The 22,178-nt window shown below is 37.6% G+C and overlaps 1 protein-coding gene across 1 annotated transcript; it reads left to right on the top strand.

The window, feature by feature from the left end:
• Window positions 1–11,234: 11,234 nt before the first annotated feature.
• On the top strand, window positions 11,235–12,176 carry LOC110200573 (olfactory receptor 56A4-like). Its single transcript, XM_020975935.1, has one exon. The coding sequence runs from the start codon at window positions 11,235–11,237 to the stop codon at window positions 12,174–12,176; it is 942 nt and encodes a 313-aa protein (XP_020831594.1).
• Window positions 12,177–22,178: the final 10,002 nt, after the last annotated feature.

Below are 22,178 nucleotides of genomic sequence, written 5' to 3'. Positions count from 1 at the left end.
GCACCTACTAGACACCAAATATGTTTTTGTGGAATTTTTTGGATTTAATTGTGTGCTGTGGATATGGCCTCTATTTGTTCCTAATTATTTCTCCAGGAACAAAGACCCTAAGGTTTTTGGCAAGTGGATATTACCTAACTCACACAGATGTAGAATTTATCAAGGACAAGTAATTCATCCAATCATTTATTAGTTTATTAATTTCCTAATTGAATTAATTTCATTATTCTTTCTTCACAGCATTTCAAGATTTCTAGTTTTCTAATTCTTAGCCCACAAGTAGGCCACCTTTGGTATGGTCAGGGATAGAGGTATATAGATAGCATTTTCCCAAAGGGGATAAAGGTTAGGGAAAAAGATCATACTTGATAGTAATGTCCTGATCACTCTCTTTCTAGGAATCACACTTGTCATAGTTATATTGCCTTACATAAGCTCTATTTACCCTCTTTTTAACATCTCTGCATTTCCTATACACAACTGCTATCCCTTCTCTGATACATCTTCCATGTGGTGGGCAAAACTATCTTCCTTTTAATACATATGTATACACACACACTATAGACACACATGTATATATTTCCAAATTACTTTTAAAATAGCATTTTACTTTTTCCCCAATTACATGTAAAGACAATTTTTAGCATTCATTTTTCACAAGATTTTGAATTTCTTTCTCTCTCCTTGCCCTCCCCTCTTCTGAAAATGGTAGGCAATTTGATACAGGTTATACAGGTGCTATCATGTAAATATATATTTCTGTATTTGTCACAATTGTGAGAGAAGAAACAGATTAAAAGGGAAAAAACATGAAAAAGAATAAGGTAAGTGAAAAAAATATGCTTTGATCTGCACTCAGAGTCCATCAGTTTTTTATCTGGACGTGGGCAGCATTTTCCTTCATGAATACTTTGCACTTATTTTGGATCATTGTGTTGCTGAGAAGAGCTGAATCATTCATAGTTGATCATCACACAATGCTGCTGATACTGTGTACAAAGTTTTCCTGGTTCTGCTCATTTTACTTTGCATCAGTTTGTACAAGTCTTTCCAGGTTTTTCTGAAATCTGCCTGCTTATCATCTCTTATTGCACAACAGTGTTCCATTACATGCATATACCACTGCTTGTTCAGCCATTCCCCAATTGATGGGCATCCCCTCACTTTCCCATATTTTGCCACCACAAAAAGGGCTATGTATGTATTGTGAACATGTAGGTCCTTTCTCCTTTTTTATGCTCTCTTTGGGATACAGACCTAGTAGTCTATTGTTACTGGCCAGCCTATCAGAGTTAAGCTGTCTGTAATAGGGTTCAAATGCTTAGCAGTTCAGCTTGAGAAAGGACCTCAGGGTCCTGTACCTTATCTTGCCAGGAGACCTTTAGAGTCTTCCTAAGACAATTCAAAAGGAAGTGATTCTGTTTCCTGGTATGGCACTGGTATACCATCTGGGTTTCACAGGCATACAACAATGAGGTCAACCCAATGGCTCTATAGACCTTCAGACTGGTAGCCAGCCTAATACCTCTTCTCCCCCTACTTTCCTTCAGAACTTCCTAAACACTGAGCTAAGTCTGGCAATGCGTGCATCAATCTCACCATCTTTGTGTACCTCCCTGGGAGGAAAAGAAAGGAAAAAGGAGGAGTGGAGAGGATGAGCTGAGCTGACCAACTGGAACTGGCCAGCTGGATCCCCATTCAGGCAGCTCAGAGTACCCACAGAGTGTTGTTTGTCTTTTGTTCTCAAAGAGGACCATGACATCAGGGAGATGATGACATGACTTGCAATTAGTTGACTTTGATTTGAGTGAGGGAGGGCTGTGCAAAGTCACCAGCCTCACTTTCTCCTCCAGAGCCATCTGGGTCCAGTCGTCAGATATTCATCAAGACAACTGGAGATGGCCCAAGATGCAGTGGGAGACCTTGGCCCTTTTAAGGTAAGGTCTTTTCAAATTTTCACTTTAAGTGAGGCAACACCCATTTAGTGAATGGTCCTCTTTAAGAAGTGATTCAAGGGAAAGAAGAACTTAAAAATCCTCAACTAAACACTAAATTAGAAATATTGAAAACCAAAGGCAAAATTAATAAAATTGAAATTAAGAAAACTATTGAACTAATAAATAAAACTAAGAGCTGGTTTTATGAAAAAAAACAACAATAAAATGGATAAACTTTTGGTTAATTTAATTAAAAAAAAGAAAGAAGAAACCAAATTACTAGTATTAAGAATGGAAAGGGCAAAGCTACCACCAAGGAAGAGGAAATTAAAAAACAATTAGGAATTATTTTGCCCAATTATATGCCAAGAAATTTGACAATCTTAATGAAATGGATACATATTTACAAAAATGTAAATTGCTCAGATTAACCGAAGAGGAAATAAAATACTTAAATAATCCCATCTCAGAAAAAGAAATTGAACAAACCATTGATGAACTCCCTAGGAAAAAATCTCCAGGGCCAGATGGATTTACATGCAAATTCTATCAAACATTTAAAGAACAATTAATTCCAATACTGTACAGACTATTTAGGAAAATAGGTGAAGGAAGTCTTACCAAATTCTTCTTATGATACAAATATGGTGTTGATACCTAAACCAGGAAGAGTCAAAATAGAGAAAGAAAATTATAGACCAATTTCTCTAATGAATATAGATGCAAAAATTTTAAACAAAATACTAGCAAATAGATTGCAGCAACTTATCACAAGAATAATACACTATGACCAGGTAGGATTTATACCAGGAATGCAGGGTTGGTTCAATATTAGGAAAACTATCAGCATAATTGAGCATATCAACACCAAAACCAACAGAAACCACATGATCATCTCAATAGATGCAGAAAAAGCTTTTGATAAAATACAACACCCATTCCTATTAAAAACACTAGAAAGAAAAAAAAATTAAAAAAACACTAGAAAGCATAGGTATAAATGGAGTCTTCCTTAAAATAATAAATAGCATATATCTAAAACCTTCAGCAAGCATTATATGTAATGGGGACAGGCTAGAAGCATTTCCAATAAGATTGGGGGTGAAACAAGGATGTCCATTATCACCACTGTTATTCAATATTGTACTGGAAATGTTAGCTTTAGCAATAAGAGAAGAAAAAGAAATTGAAGGCATTAGAATAGGCAAAGAAGAAACAAAGCTATCACTCTTTGCAGATGACATGATGATATACTTAGAGAATCCTAGAGAATCAAGTAAAAAACTACTTGAAATAATAAACAACTTTAGCAAAGTTGCAGGCTATAAAATAAACCCACATAAATCATCAGCATTTCTATATATTACCAACAAAGCCCAACAGCAAGAGATAGAAAGAGAAATCCATTTAAACTTACTGTAGACATTATAAAATATTTAGGAGTCTACCTCCCAAAACAAACCCAGGAACTCTATGAACACAATTACAAAACACTTTTCACACAAATAAAATCAGATCTAAATAATTGGAAAAACATCAGTTGCTCATGGGTAGGCCGAGCTAATATAATAAAAATGACAATCCTACCTAAGCTAATTTACTTATTCAGTGCCATACCAATCAAACTACCAAAAAATTATTTTATAGAGTTAGAAAAAATAATAACAAGATTCATTTGGAAAAACAAAAGGTCCAGAATATCAAAGGAACTAATGAAAAAAATGCAGGGGAAGGTGGCCTAGCAATTCCAGATCTTAAATTGTATTATAAAGCAGCAATCATCAAAACTGCTTGGTACTGGCTAAGAAATAGGGAGGTGGATCAGTGGAATAGGTTAAATATGCAAGACACAGTAGTCAATGACTATAGTAATCTATTATTTGATAAACCCAAAGAACCCAGCTTCTGGGATAAGAACCCACTCTTTGAAAAAAAGCTGCTGGGAAAACTGGAAAAGAGTATGGCAGAAACTAGGCATAGACCCAAATCTCCACCATATACCAAAATAAAGTCAAAATGGGTTCATGACTTAGATATAAAGGCTGATACCATAAGTAAACTGGGAGAACAAGGAATAGTTTACCTGTCAGATCTATGGAGAACTGAAGAATTCATGACCAAACAGGAGATAGAGAACCTTAAGAACATTATGAAAAGCAAAATGGATAGTTTTGATTATATTCAATTGAAAAGTTTTTGCACAAACAAAGCCAATGCAACTAAGATTAGAAGGAAGGTAGAAAATTGGGAAACAATTTTTACAACCAGTCTCTCTAATAAAGGCCTCATTTCTAAAATATATATAGAATTAAGACAAATTTATAAGAACACAAGCCATTCCCCAATTGATAAATGGTCAAAGAATATGAACAGGCAGTTCTCAGATAAAGAAATTAAAACCATCTATAGTCATATGAAAAAATACTCTAAATCATTATTGATTAGAGAAATGCAAATCAAAACAACTCTGAAGAAGTGATTCAAGGGATGGTCCCTTTAATTTAAAAAAAAGAAAGAAAAATAAAAAAATCACACTGGGAGGGGAAGACCCTCAGGGTTGCTGGCCAAAAGAGAAACAGTTATCATTTACAATCACTGAGCCAGAAGGGCCCCCCAAAAAAATCCATTATGTGGTACTTACGCAGGGAACTATTCTTGTATAATTCATAAGATCCAGAGTAAATTGGGTTTTTGTTGCATCTTGCCCTCATTGGCTACATTGAGTGCAAAATCATCTGTGAACAAAAATTAAAGGAGTGAGTTCACCACCAATGTTGAGGAAATTCAAGCAATTCTTAGAAGATATTTTGCCCAATTATAAGCTAATAAATCTGACAATCTACGTGAAATGGATGAACATTTAGAAAATATAAATTGTCCAGGTTAACAGAAGAGGAAAAAGAATACTTAAATAAGCCCATCTTAGAAAAAGAAAGTGAACAAGCCTTTAATGAGCTACCAAAGAAAAAAAATCCCCACAATCAGAGGGATTTACAAGTGAAATCTACTAAATATTTAAGTAACAGAGGTAAACAGAAAATTGTGAAATTTTTCTTTGATAAAGTCTTCATTTTTCAAATATATAGGGAACCAAACCACATATATAAAATTAACAGCTGTTCCCCAGTTGATGAGTTATCAAAGGATATGAGTAGACAGTTTTCAGAAGAAGACGTTAAAGGTGTCAATAGCATGTGAAAAAAAATGCTGTTGGGGGCAGCTAGATTTCACAGTGGATAGAGCACTGGCCCTGGATTCAGGAAGACCTGAGTTCAAATCTGGCCTCAGACACATAACACTTATTAGCTGTGCTACCCTGGGCAAGTCACTTCACCCCATTACCTTGACAAAAAAAATGCTATCAATCAGTTCTGATTAGAAAAATGCAAATTAAAACAACTCTGAGTTATCACCTCACACCTATTAGGTTGGCTAACACGACAGAAAAGGAAAACTACAAATGCTGGAGGGGATATGGAAAATTTGGAACACTAATGCACTGTTCATAGAATTGTGATTTAGTCCTACCATTTTGGAGACCAATTTATAACTATTCTAAAGGACTATAAAAGTATGCACACCCACTGATTCAGCAATAAATACCAATACTAGGTGTTGAGATAAAAAAAAAAAGGGAAAATAACCTATTTGTACAAAGATTTTTATAGTAGCTCTTTTAATGGGGCAATGAATTTGAAATCAAGGGGTTGCCCATTGATTGCTGAATGGCTGAAGAAGTTGTGGTATATGATTGTTAATGGAATGTTGTTGCGCTATAAGAAATGATGAGCAGCTAAATCGTTATTGTTTAGAGAAATGCAAATCAAAACAACTCTGAGGTACCACATCACACCTATCAGATTGGCCAACATGACAAAACAGGAAAATGATAAATGTTGGAGAAGATGTGGGAAAATTGGACCACTAATACATTGTTGGTGGAGTTGTGAAATGATCCAACCATTTTGGAGAACAATTTGGAACTATGCCCAAAGGACTACAAAAATGTGCATACCCTTTGATCCAGCAATAGCACTTCTAGGGCTATATCCCAAAGAGATCAAACAAATGGGAAAAGGACCTACATGTACAAAAATATTCATAGCAGCTCTTTTTGTGGTGGCAAAGAATTGGAAATTGAGAGGATGCCCATCAATTGGGGAATGGCTGAGTAAGTTGTGGTATATGAATGTAATGGAATATTATTGTTCTATAAGAAATGATGAACAGGCTGACTTCAGAAAAACCTGGAAAGACTTAAATGGCCTGATGCTGAGTGAAGTGAGCAGAACCAAGAGGACTTTGTACACAATAACAGCCACGTTATGCAATGACTAAGATTGTTAAACTGAACCTTTCTCAGCATTATGAGGATCTAAGACATCTCCAGAGGCCTTGGGATGGAAAGTGCTGTCCACATCCAAAGAAAGAACTACGGAAGTCAAATCTCTCTCACTTATTTTTACATTCTGTTGAGTTTTGTTTCATCTTTCTGATGGTTCCTCCTATTGGTTTTAATTTTTACTTACAACTTCACTAATGTGAAAATATATTTAATGGCTATGTAAATGTACAGCCTATATCAGATTGTGCGCCGTGTTGGGGAGGGTTGGGGGGAAGAAGAGGGAGAAAAATTTTCAACTCAAAAGCATATGGAAATGATTGTGGATAAATCAAAATAAATTAAGAAAATTAAAAAGAAAAGAAATGATGAGCAGGATGGTTTCAGAAAAACCTGAGAAAACTTATATGAACTGATGCCAAGTGAAGTGAAGAGAACCAGCAGAAAAGTGTACATGGTAACAGCAATATTATAAGGATAATCAATTGTGAAAGACTTAGCTGCTGTGATCAAGACAATGACCCAAAACAATTCCAAAGGACTTGATGAAAAAATGCTATCTACCTCCAGAAAGAAGACTAATGAACTCTGAATCATAGTAGTTTCCCTCTATTTATTTTATAGTTTTATTTTGTTTGTGTTTTCATTTGTGTTTGTTTTACATGACTTCATATGTATAATAAATATCACATTGCCTGCCTTCTCAAGGGGTTGGGGGTGCCAGAGAGGGAGAGAATTTGGAACTTTAAAAATGATTGCTAAGTTTTTTTACATGTAATTAGGAAATATTTGATAAAACAAATAAAAATAATTTTTAGAAGATGATTTAAGCCTTTATGTTTATGCAATTGTTATTTTTTTTTGTCACCAACTGTTGAAATCCTATTTGACAACTGTATTTCTTTACATTTGTATTTTGGTAGTTTTGATTAATTCAAAGGTCTTTTCCTACTTTTTTTGGGAAGGAAGAGCATGAGGCAATCAGGATTAAATGACTCACACAGCTAGTAAGTGTCAAGTGTCTGAGGCTGGATTTGAACTTAAGCCCTCCTGATTCCAGGGCCAATGCTCTATTCACTGCACCATCTAGCTGCCCCCCTGCTTCTTTCAGGTGTCAAACTGCTCATTGTGAGTCATACACCTTTCTAAGAGGTCAGGTCAAGTTTTGCCAAGGTGACTGTTGACCTTTCCTGTGCAGAAAGAACCCAAAGAGCAACATTATCCTCCATCATACTCACTGAGATTGGGCCCACTCCTTTGATCATTAAAGGCAAGGATGAGCCCATAGATGGTTTTTCATGTAAATAGCTCTATACAATTGAACTCAATAAGCTTTTATTAAGTGCCTACTTTGTACAAAGCATCGTGCTTGATCCTGGGGGTGCAAAGACTAATGAAAAATTGTCCCTGCCTTTGACCAACCTCATTACTTTCTCCTACAGGTCAGGCCTTCTTGCTCTTAAACTTACTCTCCTTACTCCATTTGTCTCTTCCCATATGTCTTGCCAAGGAAGTTTTCTTCTTGTGAAGTTTCACCTTGCTTTATTGTTGAATTAATCACAAAACATTTATAGGCATGTAGGTGTCACAGTGGTGATAGAATTGCAGTCAGTAAGAGCTGAGTTGAAGCTTTGCCTCAGATAATTACTACCTGTGCAACCCTCCGTATGTCACTTTATCTCTTTCAGTCTCAGTTTCTTCATCTGCAAAATGAAGATTATAGTAATACCTATCTCACAAAGTTGTCATTGGGTTGTGACAGTCAAATGAAATAACATATGTAAAGTGTTTTGGAAACCTTAATGTGCAGTATAAATGCTAGGTGTTATTTTTATTAAGTACCTACTATAACCTGGGCATTGTTCTAGGCACTGGAGATATAAACTAAAAAAGCAAACAAACCAAAAAGCAAAACAAACCAGTCCCCTATCCTCTAAAGTCTTCTCCCTTCACTTTACATGTTTTTATTTTCATTATCATTTTTCAAAAATTCCAGAGTCTCCCAGGCACTTCCCTCCTCCAGGTGTTCTCTCCTATGAATCCCCATGGGGCCCAAAATATTTCAAGTCCCACTTGCCCAAATTCTTCTCCCTATCGGTACTGGGGAACAAAAGGGAGCAGAATTTGAAAGCCGTAAAAAGTGCTCTGTGATATCAGCTACAATCTAGAACCCAAGGAGCAGCCCCAGATCTTACCTGAAAGTGTCTGGTTCATGCAGCAAGACCCTAGCCCAGATCTTTTTTGGTGAGTCAAAGAAGGGAACAAAGTAGAGAAATAAGGGTGAAGAGACAATAGTATCTTTTGTCTTCTAAAGGAGGAAGTATTGGGGTGAGAGAGAGGGAGATAGTAAGTGCGATAAAAAGAACCTTTGTGCCCTGATCCACAGCAGGAGCAGGAAGGTCTCCTGAGCTGACAACAGAACTAGGAAGTATACATGGGCTTCTCTGAGTCAGCAGCATCACAGGGATCCCAGCAATCCATCCATCCCAGTTGCTTATGACATATTACCTTATCAGGGTAGACAAATTAACTTCTAACTTCTACTAAACACTAAATTTTTACAGAAGAACTAGGGAAATTTTGTAGCATCTTAGAATCAAAAAATTGAAATAAAGTGACTTTGGAGATCATTAAATCTAACCCCCTTCTTTTTCCTAGGTGGGAACTGAGATCCAAATAGGTTTAGTGACTTTCCCAAGGTCACTTAGGCATTAAGTAGCACAACCAGCATTTGGTTTGAATCCAAGTCTGCTTTTAAATCCAGGACTCCTTTTACTGAGACACACTACCTGAGCAAGAGAAGATCTAGCTGGACATCATAGGTTAATACATATATTTAAAGGGTCATTGCACTGAAGGAAGATTACACTTGTTCTACATAGCTCTAGGTGTCAAAATTGGATCCAATGGGTTGAAATCACAAGCAGATTTTGGTTCAATAAAAGGATAACCTTTGAAAACATCAGAGCTGCCTAACAACAGACACTGGAAGTTGTCAAGGAAATGCTAGATTTGCACCTGTCAGAAAGGTAGAGGTAATCTGTGCTTCAGGTAGGGTGTGAAGTAGATGGCTTCTGAAGTCTCTTCCATCTTAAAGATTCTTGGGAGGCTTAGTGATTACATGAGCAATAGTGGTAGGCTGGCAGTAGTACTGAGGATCATGTCTACATCTTACTCCCTGGCTGAAGTTAATTGCACCACCACTTAGGTGCACATACCTGATGTGTGTCTGAAATAAGGATCTTAGCTAAAGTGAGCAAGAATCAGTTATCTAGTTTTGATTTAGTATCCTCTTCTGATGCTCTTAGTATGATACTAGGTGCTCTAATCTCTTGGACTATAGGATTTTAAATCCTACCACATATAAGGTATGAGGTATTTGAGGTCTCATAGAAATGAAAACATTATGTGTGTATAACCTAAGAAGCACAAATGCCTTGTCTAGCTTTGGTGCTTGTATTTATGTGGAGAAACAAAGTACTTACCTTGGATAATATTTTTTTTCACAAACCAAACTTGATTTTTCAAGGCTTGGTGCAAATGGCTAGCTCTCCTGGCATTCTATAGTCTCTAATGCATTCTTTTCCAAAAAATAATATTTTTAGTTTTGATTTTTACATCACTTCCCTCTTCTGCATCCCTCCCTCTTCTGTTTCATTAAATCCAACTTTACATCTTTACCTTGTTATGTGGGGTCAAGAAGAGACTTTCATCGTTGAAATTTGAGATTTTTGGGAAAAAAATCTCTTAATGATCTCTTATCATTTTTATCCCATAGGTCAATCGATCTCTTCCTCATTCTTTCTCTCAATAACCTCTAAGCATGGAATAACTTAATTTCATTACTTACTGTTTGCTTGGCAATTGCACTTATCTACCTTTCCTGTATTTCTTCTGTTTGGTGGTGTTTGCAAAACATTCTGCTCAACTTTGGTGAGAAAGCTTCACCTCCTCTTCTCTCCTGTTAATTGACTGAGAAGAATTAGTGTCTACTGCTCATTGCAGTGTTGGCATCAGGCAGGGAAGGATGCATGTTGAAAAGTCCCAAAAGCAAGATAGAATCCCAATACAACATCCAGGCACAGGCCCTTGGGTTAGTTTGTGCATTCTTAACAGAGGAGATAGAGGCTACTGTGGGAGAAAGGCTGAATAAGTACTTGAAGAATTAGGGATTAGTGTTCTCTGGTATTAATAAGGATTTTACCTTTTGGGGGTTCTATTGTTATTGTCTTGTGGATTCAGCCATAATTATTCCAAATCAATGCATAATTTTGCTTTTTGTGTTGGGATAGAGTGGGGAGAAATGTGTCTAGTCTACCATCTTTTTGGTCCTTGATCAACTTTCACATTCTACTTTATAGTATACTTATTTTGGCACTTGTGTTATTTCTACAGAGAGTAATGTCTTCTTTTAGTAACATTCCATCACTATTCATTGTGGAGGCTGAGATAAGGTGAACCTTATTATACTCTCAGCAGAGCTTAGTTCTTAAGTAGGTGATTTCCTCCTAAAAGACCTCTATTGTTCTTTCTGCAATTGAATCTGGCACCTGAAGCCTGAGTGACAGCCACTAAATGGAGACTTTCATCACTGAACCTCTCTTTCACTTGTTTATCCACAAAATGCTCTCTAATAGAACAGAAGTCATTTCTTGTGTAGTCCCATCTTGGATTAGACTTTTGTCCCTGTTATGAACTCAGAGTTTAGGCTTTTGTGATAGTGGGATAGGGGATGAGATGCCCCCAGTAGTACCCTACCAGACCCAATATGGAGTAGGGACTGCTCAAACCATTTCTCTTGAATTTAGTGAAGCTATTCTATAAAGGGTTTTCCCTGCTTAATGAGATGCTGTGTCCTTCTAGAATCTAAGATGAACATACTGAGAGAGCTAACTACTACCCCTGTCTGTGGAAGGAATCCTTAGAGAAAACCTGCCCAACTCAGGACCTGCTTCATGGCACTCATAGGTAACAGCTCCTCTCCTTTGCCTTCTGAGTTCTTCCTTATCTGTTTCCCTGGCTACCAGAGCTGGCAGCACTGGCTCTCTCTGCCCCTGAGCCTTCTCTTCCTCCTGGCCATGGGGGCCAATGCCACACTCCTCCTCACTATAAGGCTAGAAGCATCCTTGCATGAACCCATGTACTACTTACTTAGTGTACTATCTCTGCTGGATATTGTTCTCTGCATCACTGTCATCCCCAAGGTCCTGGCCATCTTCTGGTTTGATCTCAGACCCATCAGCTTTCCTGCCTGCTTCCTCCAGATGTACATCATGAATAGTTTCCTGACCATGGAGTCCTGTACCTTCACTGTCATGGCCTATGATCGATATGTGGCCATCTGCAAGCCACTACGTTACCCAGCTATCATCACTAATCAGTTTGTGGTCAAGGCCACCATCTTCATTGTGGCTAGGAATGCTCTCCTTACTGCACCCATTCCGCTCCTTTCTGCCCAACTCCATTACTGTGGGGACAACACCATCAAGAATTGCATCTGCACTAACTTGTCTGTTTCTATACTTTCCTGTGATGACATCACTTTCAACCGGATCTACCAGTTTGTGACTGGCTGGACCCTATTGGGTTCTGACCTCATCCTCATCATTCTGTCTTACTCCTTTATCCTTCGGGTTGTATTAAGGATCAAGGCAGAGGGGGCTACAGCCAAGGCCCTGAGCACATGTGGCTCCCATTTAATCTTGATTCTCTTCTTCAGCACCATTCTATTGGTACTGGTCATCACTAACGTAGCCAGAAAAAGAATTCCTCATGATGTCCCCATCCTGCTCAATATCCTGCACCACCTCATCCCCCCAGCCATGAACCCCATTGTCTATGGAGTCCGGACAAAGGAGATCAAGCAGGGAATCCAGAAGCTGTTGAGGAGGTTGTGAGGAATGGATTGGGTTCCACCTCTTTTTTTTGATGGACCAACTTTTTGAATGGAAGGCATAGTGATGTGGGTTAAATGATTTGTTTTTACTCTGTAACAGAATTCCATTCCTATTTCTCCAGGATGTTCCAAATGACTGTGAAGGCCTCTCTCTGTCTTTCTCTCTCCCATTGAAAGTCTCTACTTCCTTTATTTCTAATAGGAAGGAGTTTGGAAGTTGGGCTAAAGTCCAGCATAAATGTAATTTTAAACAAATTGATTAAGGTCTGTTGCCCCAGATTTGTTGTGTGATAAGGCTGCCTTATTCCTGAGAAAAGCAGAAAGATAGATAATTAGGGATCAGTTTGGAAGACTAATATTTTTGATAGAATGTAAAAAACAACAATGCAAGATGAATGAACATAGCTTGCATTCCAATAGCATGAGAGGATTTAAAAGCACTTTCCTATTTTACAATCCCATTAGGTAGGTCATAGAGGCATCTCAAAGGAACCTCAAACTAGTTAAAACTCCTGAATCCTCATTTTATAGATGAGAAAACTGAGGCACAGGGAAATTAAGTGATTTGCCCAAGGCAACAGAAGCAAATATGCATCAAAAGTGGGATTTGAACCCAGGTCCCATGACTCCAGAGCCAGTTTTCATCCCCATTCTAGGGTAAGTCCACTCAAATCTATTTCATAATAATGATTACTGAGATTTAAATTAGGGTTTGGTAAATGTCTTACATGCCTTTGGTCCTTATATTAATGCTAAGAGACAGGTGCTACAGATATCATCATCCTCATTTTATAGATGGGTCAACTGAGGATAAGAGAGGTTAAGTGACTTGCCCAACCAATAAGTGTTAGATGAAGGATTTGAATGCAGGTTGCTACTGACTCCAAGTCCAATCCATTTGTGTGACTACCTTTTAATGATTGGAAACAACTCCTTTGACATTTATTTGTGCTTATTTGGATGATGCCTGCCTGGAAAGTTAATTTTAAGACAGTGGCGTTATACTACAGGGACTTCTTAGGCAGTGAATAATGTAAGCAACATAAAATAAAACAATGACAACAGCAAAAACATGGCTAATGCTTTCTGGCAAGTATTTATAGGGACTCTCAGGTTGCTTTCCTGGATCATCAGGGCCCATCACTCACTTCATTCTGGTTGAGTTATTTTCCCCTTATATGTAGCATCATAGTTATACCCATAATACAGGCTTATCTATATTACTGTATTATATTTTAATTCTGGTGCATGGTTACTTTTGTGAAGTTTTTACATATATGTCTTATAAATACAATTTACATGTCTTATACAAGATTGTAGCGTCATGAGTTTAAAGATTGTACTCATGTTTCTTTTATAAAACAAAATTAGCATCAATAAATTTTTATTGACTAATTGGTAGCTTGTTACTTCTCTGCCTACTGCTGCAGACTTGGGAGCTCTCTGATCTGTTAAGGTAAGAGTATCATTCACTCCTTTTGATCGTATAAGAAAATGGAAAATAATAATCCTTGAATTTTGGAGTTGGAAGACATATCAGAGGTTATTTTGTCTGACCTTTAGTCAGAAAAAACACTCATTTTCTAGACTGTATGTTGGAAAAGAAGTTAAAGATCATATAGGCCAAGCTGACAAGAGAGGAGATGACTTACCTAAAGAAATATAATCGGCCAACAGGCATTTATCAAGTATTTACTGAGTACTGGGCTAAGTGCTGGGAATTCAGATACAAGCAGAAAGAAAGATAGTATCTTACATTTCTTTTTTCTTTTTTATTAATTTATTTTGAGTTATCAACAATCACTTTCATAATCTTTTAAGTTTTAAATTTTTCTCCTCCTCCCTCCCTTTCTCCCTCCCTCCCTCCTCAAGATGGCACACAATCTGATATAGGCTGTCTCTCTCTCTCTCTCTCTCTCTCTCTCTCTCTCTCTCTCTCTCTCTATATATATATATATATATATATATATATATATATATATATATATATATATATATATATATACATATATATATATTCCTATTAAACATATTTTCACATTAGTCATGTTGTAAGAAAGAATTAGAACCAATAGGAGGAACCACCGGAAAGAGGAAATAAAACAAAACAGAAGGAAAAAAAGAGCAAATAGAATGCTTCAATCTGCATTCAAACTCCATAATTCTTTCTTTGGATGTGGATAGCATTTCCCACCATGAGACTTTTGGAGATGTCTTAGATCCTTGCATTTCTGAGAAAGGCTAAGTCTATCAAAGTCATTGCAGAACATGGCTGTTACTGTGTACAACATTCTCTTGGTTCTGCTCACTTCACTCAGCATCAGTCCATACAAGTCTTTCTAGGTTTTTCTGAAGTCACCCTATTCATCATTTCTTATAGCACAATAGTATTCCATTACATTCATATACCACAGCTTGTTCAGCCATTTCCCAATTGATGGGCATCCCCTCAATTTCCAATTCTTTGCCACCATAGAAAGAGCTGCTATAAATATTTTTGTAGATGTGGGTCCTTTTCCCTTTTTGATGATCTCTTTGGGATACAACCCTTGAAGTAAGTAGCTTACATTTCAATGGTGGAGGATAACACATAAAAGGGAATAAAAAGTGGCTGGAAAAAAAATGATAACCAGTTGGAGGTATGACAGGGGAGTCTTGTGGAGATAACCAGCAGTTCAGCCTGGATAGGAACTAAGATGTGCTTGGTCTCAGCCTCCTACTTAAAGAAGAAGGTCTAGGAGGAACTAGCCAACCAGAGAGAGAGGGACCTTGGGGATAGAGGGTACTTCCCAAGTGAAAAGTAGACCAGAGGTAGAATGAGCTTCCAGGGTGAAAAGGTTTCTATGGTATGGCAGAAAAAGTCCTGTGGAGATGACTCAGCCATATAGCCTGGAGGTGAATGAAGAACACAGTCTCATATGTATCAGGTCCAAGGCTTGAAGCCAAATCCTTTGATTTCAAATTCAGTCTTCTTCACACTATAGACTAGAATAATTCCTTCTACTATATCCCTGACAAGTGGGCAACGACCTCCACTTGCAGAATTCTATGTTGAGGAACTTATTACTTCATGAGGCAGCCCATTTTCCTTTTAGACACTTCTAGTTATTGGAAGGTCCTGTCTCTTCCTTTCTATAGGCACTAACTTTTCCTCTCTGCAACCTCCATTCATTCTACTTCTGCCTTATGGGGCCAATTAAAAAGGTTTACTTCTTTTTCATAACCTTCCAGATACTTGAAGGCAGTTCTAAATCAAGGACTTTCTTTTTAAACATTCCGCCCTCCCCTTTCCCCTAAAGTGTTATTATGAGCAGTATGGTGGGAAGGGTGATGTTGAAGCAGAGTCCATTGGTGTGTTTGTGGTTGTGGTTGATGTTGCTGTAGTTTAAGAAGCCCAGGAAGTGGCCTGCTTAACAAACATCTTGTCCTGAATTGCAGGACTCTCCAGATTTCCCCTTTCATGCAATCTGGGACAAGATGATGGTTTTTTGCAATAATTTCCTCTTCCCTTTAATTTCAACCAAAGTTGAATCCTTGAGGTATCTGTACATGAAATCTTTCAGATGCCTCACCAGTCAGGATTCTCTTTATTATTTTTCTGGTTAGATTATTAAACTGTGAATTCTTGGTCCACATGGAATAGTTTTTTATTTGTTTTTTTTTCCCTTTGTTTTTAGTATTCCCACTGATTGGTCTTTAGCTAGAAGTTGCAAAGTCCTTCTGCAGCACGGTGTATGGCTCAGAAGAGGCTCTCCAGATCTTAAAAGGCCTGCAGCAAAGATCCAGGTAGGGGCAGGGGATTTTACCTTGCATAGTGATCAAAGCTGCCCAGGTATTCTAGTGTGGCATGGTAGCAGAACTGATACTGATCCTCTGTCTGTACCATGGCTGCCCTTTGTGTCCTTAGCATTTTGACAGTCTGGAAGATATCTACAACACCTTCATATCTCATTCTTTCCAATACAATGCTCACTGTTATAAAGACACCTGTTCTTCTAACACCTGCACTGCAATGGATTGAGATACCTTTAATCTACTCTAGTCTTTAGTCTTCTTGGCTAAACAGTTTAAGTTCCTGCCACCATCCTCTTTCTATCCTTTTCCCAGATGTTGGAACCCTCTACAACAGTGGCTCAACCTAAAGGTTCTCTGCTCTCAGAAGAGATGAGAGACTCTGAATTTATCCAATGAAGGGAAGGAAATGGAGAGTGTTTGGAGCTGGAGTTGGTAATGGATAGTGTGAACTCTATTCATAGCCACAAGATAAAGGAGAAAGTATACAGCTGAAGTGAAATGGTGACATAAACTCAGCTAGGGTCAGTCCTCTTCCTCTAGAGTTTATTTAAGGCAAGGACCTAGGCTGAACTGAGCTCCATTTATAGAATGGGAGGAAATTGAAGGCATTAAACAGCTCAGTTTTGGGGGAATGTGTGCAACAGTGGAAAGGAGAGGAGTCAAAGGGTGGGTGAGACACCCAAAAGCAAATTATGGAGAATAAAAATGGAAGACTAAACTTTTACCTAGAAGACCAGAAGTTCAGAAGAGAAAACACTTTACCAAACTCATTTTATGAAATAAATAGTCCTAACACCTATACTAAGTAAAGATAGAGGAAATAAAGAAAACTATAGACCAATATAATTTTTGAGTACTGATGCAAAATTTTAAAAAGAAAATCCTAATAATAGAAATTATACCAACATATCAAAAAATGACTCATTATGACAATTTTGGATTTATGTTGGGGATAAAAGTATAGTTCAAATTTAGGAAACAACATAATTATAATTTTAAGAAATGAAGATTATATCATTATATATATATGCATAAAGAAACTTGGACAAATGAAAAAATACATTTGTCATGTGTTCAAACTGAAACTCTTTATTTGGGAGATTTTTAATCAGGTTAGAAAATTCAGTTTTAGGGTTTAAAAAAGGTTTGTAGATACGAGTTTTAATAGGTGACCTGGCTTTAAAAATTTTCCAGTATGCTTTTATTTATTTTGTTAAATGTTTCTCAAATATGTGTATTTTTTTCTTTTTAAAAATTCATTTAAAATTTGAGTTACAAATTGTCTCCCTCTCCAGCCCCTCCCTCAACACTGAGAAGACAAATAATATATTAATTATACATATGAGATCATGCAACACACATTTCCATATTAGCCATTTTGAAAAATAGTTCAAATACATAAATGATTATTAACCATCTCCTTCCTCCATGTCTTTGTAAAGACCCTACAGCTGGAATTAATATTCTATTTATCGATGCCTTGTTGAATCTATAACATTCTTCAAAGCATAGTTTAATTACTATCTCCTCCATCAAGCCTTTCCTCATCCCACAAGTTATTAGCAATTTTTCCTTCTTGAAATAACTTTATATTATATAGCACATCCTCTGAGGTGCTTATCCTAACTCTCCTGATGAGTCAGATAACCTAAACTCAGCTATGAGTTCTCCTCATGGTCAGTATGATTCTTGTCAACTCCCCATTCTGGTGCTTTCCCCCCAATATTAATCACCAATTATTAGCTATCCAGTATCATTTAACCAACTAATATCAATCAGCTTTTACAAATGGCTGTCTACTAACATAGCAATAAATATAAACATTCTCTATCCCCCTACTCCTACATACCTTGGGGCAGACTTTTTATACCACCTCAATCCCTAGGGAGATTGGATTGAAAGTCAATGTACATTTTCTACAAAATATTTGCCCCACAAAGTTGACTTCTGAATTGGGCATATCTTCTAAGACAAATTAACATCTTAGTTACTGCTGAGCCTGGCTCATAGTAGGCACCAAATTAATTTTTGTTAAATTTCTTGGATTTAATCACTTACTGTGGATATGGCCTCTATTTATTTCTAATGGTCTCTCTGGGAACAGAAACCCAAAAGTACTTGGCAAGAGGATATTGCCAATTCACAGAGATGTAGACTTTATCAAGGACAAGTAATTCATCCAATTGCTTATTAGTCTATCAATTTCCCAATTGAACTAATTTCAATTAAGTTTCTGGTTTTCTGGTTTTTAGCCACAGATAATCAGCCAATAGTATGGTCAGGAGAGGTATGTGAATTACAATTTTCCAAGAGAGATAAAGGCTAGGGAGAAAGATTAATATCCTGCACTCTGTTTCCTGGAATCTATACCTGTCAAAGCTCCATTGTTTCATATTAGTCCTATTTACCCTTTCTCTGTAATACCCCTGCTTTTCCTATACACAACTGCTATCCCTTCTCTAATATATCCACCACACAGCTGCCAAAACTGTCTTCTTTTTGTCTTTTAAAAAAATTATTTAATATTTTATTTTCATCAATTACACATAATTTTTCCAATATTTGCTCATTTTAAATAGTGAGTTTCAAATTCTCTTCCTCATCTATCTGTTCCCTCCCACTCAATGAGAAAGCAGGCAGTTTGATAGAGGTTATATATGTGCAGTCATACAAAACATATTTCCATATTAGTCTTGTTGTGAAATAAAACAGATTAAAAATAAAGTTAAAAAATATGTTTTGGTCTGCATTCAGACTCCTTTGATTCTTTCTTTGGATATGGATAGGATTTTTCATTTTACTTTCTTCAGAATTTTCTTGGATCTTTCTATTGCTGAGAATAGTTAAGTCATTCACAGTTGATCATTGTACAGTATTGCTGATATTGTGTACAATATTCTCCTGGTTCTGCTTATTTCACTTTGTATCAGTTCATGTAAATCTTCCAGGTTTTTCTAAGAGCATACTGCTCATCAATTCTTATATTACAATAGTATTCCATAATAATCACATACCACAGTTTGTTTAGCCATTCCACAACTGATGGGCATCCCTTCAATTTTCAATTCTTTGCTACACTAAAAGAGGTACTATAAATATTTTTGTACATAGAGATTCTTTTCTGCAGAGTAATTTAGAACTAGGCCAAAAGGGCTGTAAAACCATGAATACCCTCAGACCCAGCAATTCCACTACTAGGTCTGTATCCTAAAGAGATAAAAAAGAAAAAGGAAAAGGACCCATATGTACAAAAGTATTTATAGTACCTCTTTTAGTGGTACCTCTCTTATTTGATTTTTAAAATCCTTTTTGAGCTCTTCCAGGAATTCCTTTTTTGGCTGAGACTAATTCACATTTCTCTTTGAGACTTTGGATGTAGCAGTTTTGACTTTGTTTTATTATTCTGAGTTATATTTTGATCTTTCCTCTCACCATAGTAACTTTCTATCATCAGGATCTTTTTTGTTGTTGTTTGCTCATTTTCCAGCCTATTTATTGATTTTTAACTGTATGTTAAAGTGAAACTGTGATCCTGGAGTATAGGGCTGTTTTTTTCATTATTTGCATACAATTAAGGCTTATGTCACACCTAGGCATCCAGTGATACCCTATCCTGCTACCATCATTGTCTCAATTCTTTGTGAAGGAACCTGCTTTACTGTGGTAGATCTTTGCTGAACATTGTTTTCAATCACCATATACCCAGATGCCCAGCATTTTTTTGTCTTACCTAGAAACTTTCACAATGCACATGGACTTATCTGCCTTAAGGGTATGTAGAGAGCAATTTATTTTCTCAAATTTTTCAACAATATTTAGCTTCCATCACTTTTAAAGGCATCACCTTTGTTCAGTACCTAGATGATCTGCTTTTAGCTGTGCTGGGTATTGAGACTTTCCAGGAAGATAGCCACCATCTCATTTGGAACTTCATCAAAAAGTCCATAAAGTCTTTAAATCAATAGTCAATGGTGCCTTCCACCAACAAGATATTTTAGATTTATCCTGGCTACTGGGACTCATTCTCTTTGTTTTAAACCAGGGGTGGGGAACCTGTGGCCTCGAGGCCACATGTGGTCCTTTAGGTCCTCAAGTGTGGCCCTTCGACTGAATCCAAAACTTCAGATTCACAAACAAGGATTTGTTCTGTGAAGTGTGGATTCATTCAAAGGGCCTCATTTGAAGACCTAGAGGGCCACAGGTGGCCTTTAGGCTGAAGGTTCCCCACCCCTGTTAAGTCTAAACTCATTCAGGCTATCCAACAATCCTCTGCAGCCTCCATTAAGTAGCAGCTAAGGGGCTATCCTTAGAGCAGGACACCCTCATTTGGTGAGATTACCTAGCCACTGGCTTGTCTGACTGAAAATTCTGTTCCAGAACCTTTGCAGCTGGCTCATCAACATTTCTCAGTCCATTATCTGCACCTCACTAGGACTCCCAGATTATAATAAATTCTTCACTCTTTTTTTGAACATGAGCAGCTTGTTTGGATTTTGATGGCTCAGAGTGAGTGTAAATAACACTTATTTCTGTTCTGACCAGAAACTCTGAGTATCTTCCCCTCTCAGCTAACTTATCATTTCCCCTCAATTCTTACTTAGCTTTTATTATAGAATGGGCATTGCCTCACACAAACTGGGACCTGGGAAAGACCTTGGCTTAAAAAGGCTAAGTCTCCCATTGCATCTGGAGCCATCACCAATCATCTTTTCTTTTCTTTTCTTTCCTTTTCTTTCCTTTTCTTTTTCCTTTCCTTTCCTTTTCTTTTCTTTTCTTTTCTTTTCTTTTCTTTTCTTTTCTCTTCTTTTCTTTTCTCTTCTTTTCTCTTCTCTTCTTTTCTCTCCTCTCCTCTCCTCTCCTTTCCTCTCCTCTCCTCTCCTCTCCTCTCCTCTCCTCTCCTCTCCTCTCCTCTCCTCTCCTCTCCTCTCCTCTCCTCTCCTCTCCTCTCCTCTCCTCTCCTCTTCTCTTCTCTTCTTTTCTTTTCCTTTTTGCTTTTTAGTGAGGTAATCGGGGTTAAGTGACTTGCCCAGAGTCACACAGCTAGTTAAGTGTCAAGTGTCTGAGGCCAGATTAGAACTCAGGTTCTCTTGACTCCAAGGCTGAAGATCTATGCATTGCACCACCTAGCTGCCCCTATCACCAGTCATCTTGACCTATGTCTTGCCACTGGACTCCAATGACTCTGGGGGAGAGAGTGAGGTTGATGACTTTGCACAGCTCTGCCTCACTTAAATCCAATTCACTTGCAAATCAAGACATCACCCTCTTGATGTAATTGGTTCTCTTTGAGAATGAAGGAAGAAATAACAACATGAGCAGAGGGAAGTGGCTTCTGGTGTCCTAAATCAAGCATTAGGACCCCCTCCAAGCCAGTAGCTTATTATCCTGCTAAGCTTGATGCTATGGCTACTAGAGCACCATTCTGCCTTTGGGTTGTAGCTACCATTGCTCTTTTTGTGGAGAAGGCTTGTGATTTTGTTTTGGGTACCTCTTTGTTAATACAGTGCCCTCATGAAGTTAAGGCCCTCTTATTCTGTCACTAGACTGAGGTCTTCTCAGATCAGATACCTGCCAAATATGAAGTGACTTTACTGGGTAATGAAAACATCACCCTCAAGCACTCTGCAACTCTCAACCCCTTCCTCATTCCTCCTTGATTTACCAGTCTCTGGGAGCTTTTACATGACTATGCCTCTGTTGTATACATGGCTGAAAAGCCCTGTGGTGATTTTTGTAATACTCCTTTATAGACCTCTGACTTTATTTTCCATATTGATAGGTCTTCTTTTAGGAGAGGGTACCTTCTATACTGGTGTTGTTTTAGTTTCTGTATATGATACTGTATTAGTGGCTTCTCTGTTCTCTAATCTCAGTGTCCAAGCAGCTGAGCTTGTGGCCCTTACCCAGGCATGTCATCTAGCCAAAGGAAAAAGCATCACAACCTATAAGATCCATATGCATTCAGTGCCTGTCACATGGTGGGGATGCTCTGGCTACTGAGGGGATTTTTGGTATCTACTAGTAAGATCATTGTGAATGTGGAATTCATCTATCCTGAAACTTCTTGTTGCCTTGGCCATTGTGTACTTCTCTGCTCACATGGGAGGAACTGATACTGCTTTGGAAGGGCACGATCATGTTGATGAAGCTGCCAAGTTTGCTGCCCTGGGAAGCCCTGCACATATTTTTAATCTCTCACCCCATGGTG

This window comes from Phascolarctos cinereus, unplaced genomic scaffold, assembly GCF_003287225.1.
Source record: "Phascolarctos cinereus isolate Bilbo 61053 unplaced genomic scaffold, phaCin_HiC Scaffold_726;HRSCAF=1367, whole genome shotgun sequence".
Lineage (NCBI taxonomy): Eukaryota > Metazoa > Chordata > Mammalia > Diprotodontia > Phascolarctidae > Phascolarctos > Phascolarctos cinereus.
Note: the sequence above shows the minus strand (reverse complement) of the source record. Positions and strands in the feature narration are given on the sequence as shown.

Bases quoted from the DNA above. Each gene is read 5' to 3' on its own strand.
- LOC110200573 (XM_020975935.1), top strand. From the start codon at position 11,235: ATGGCACTCATAGGTAACAGCTCCTCTCCTTTGCCTTCTGAGTTCTTC.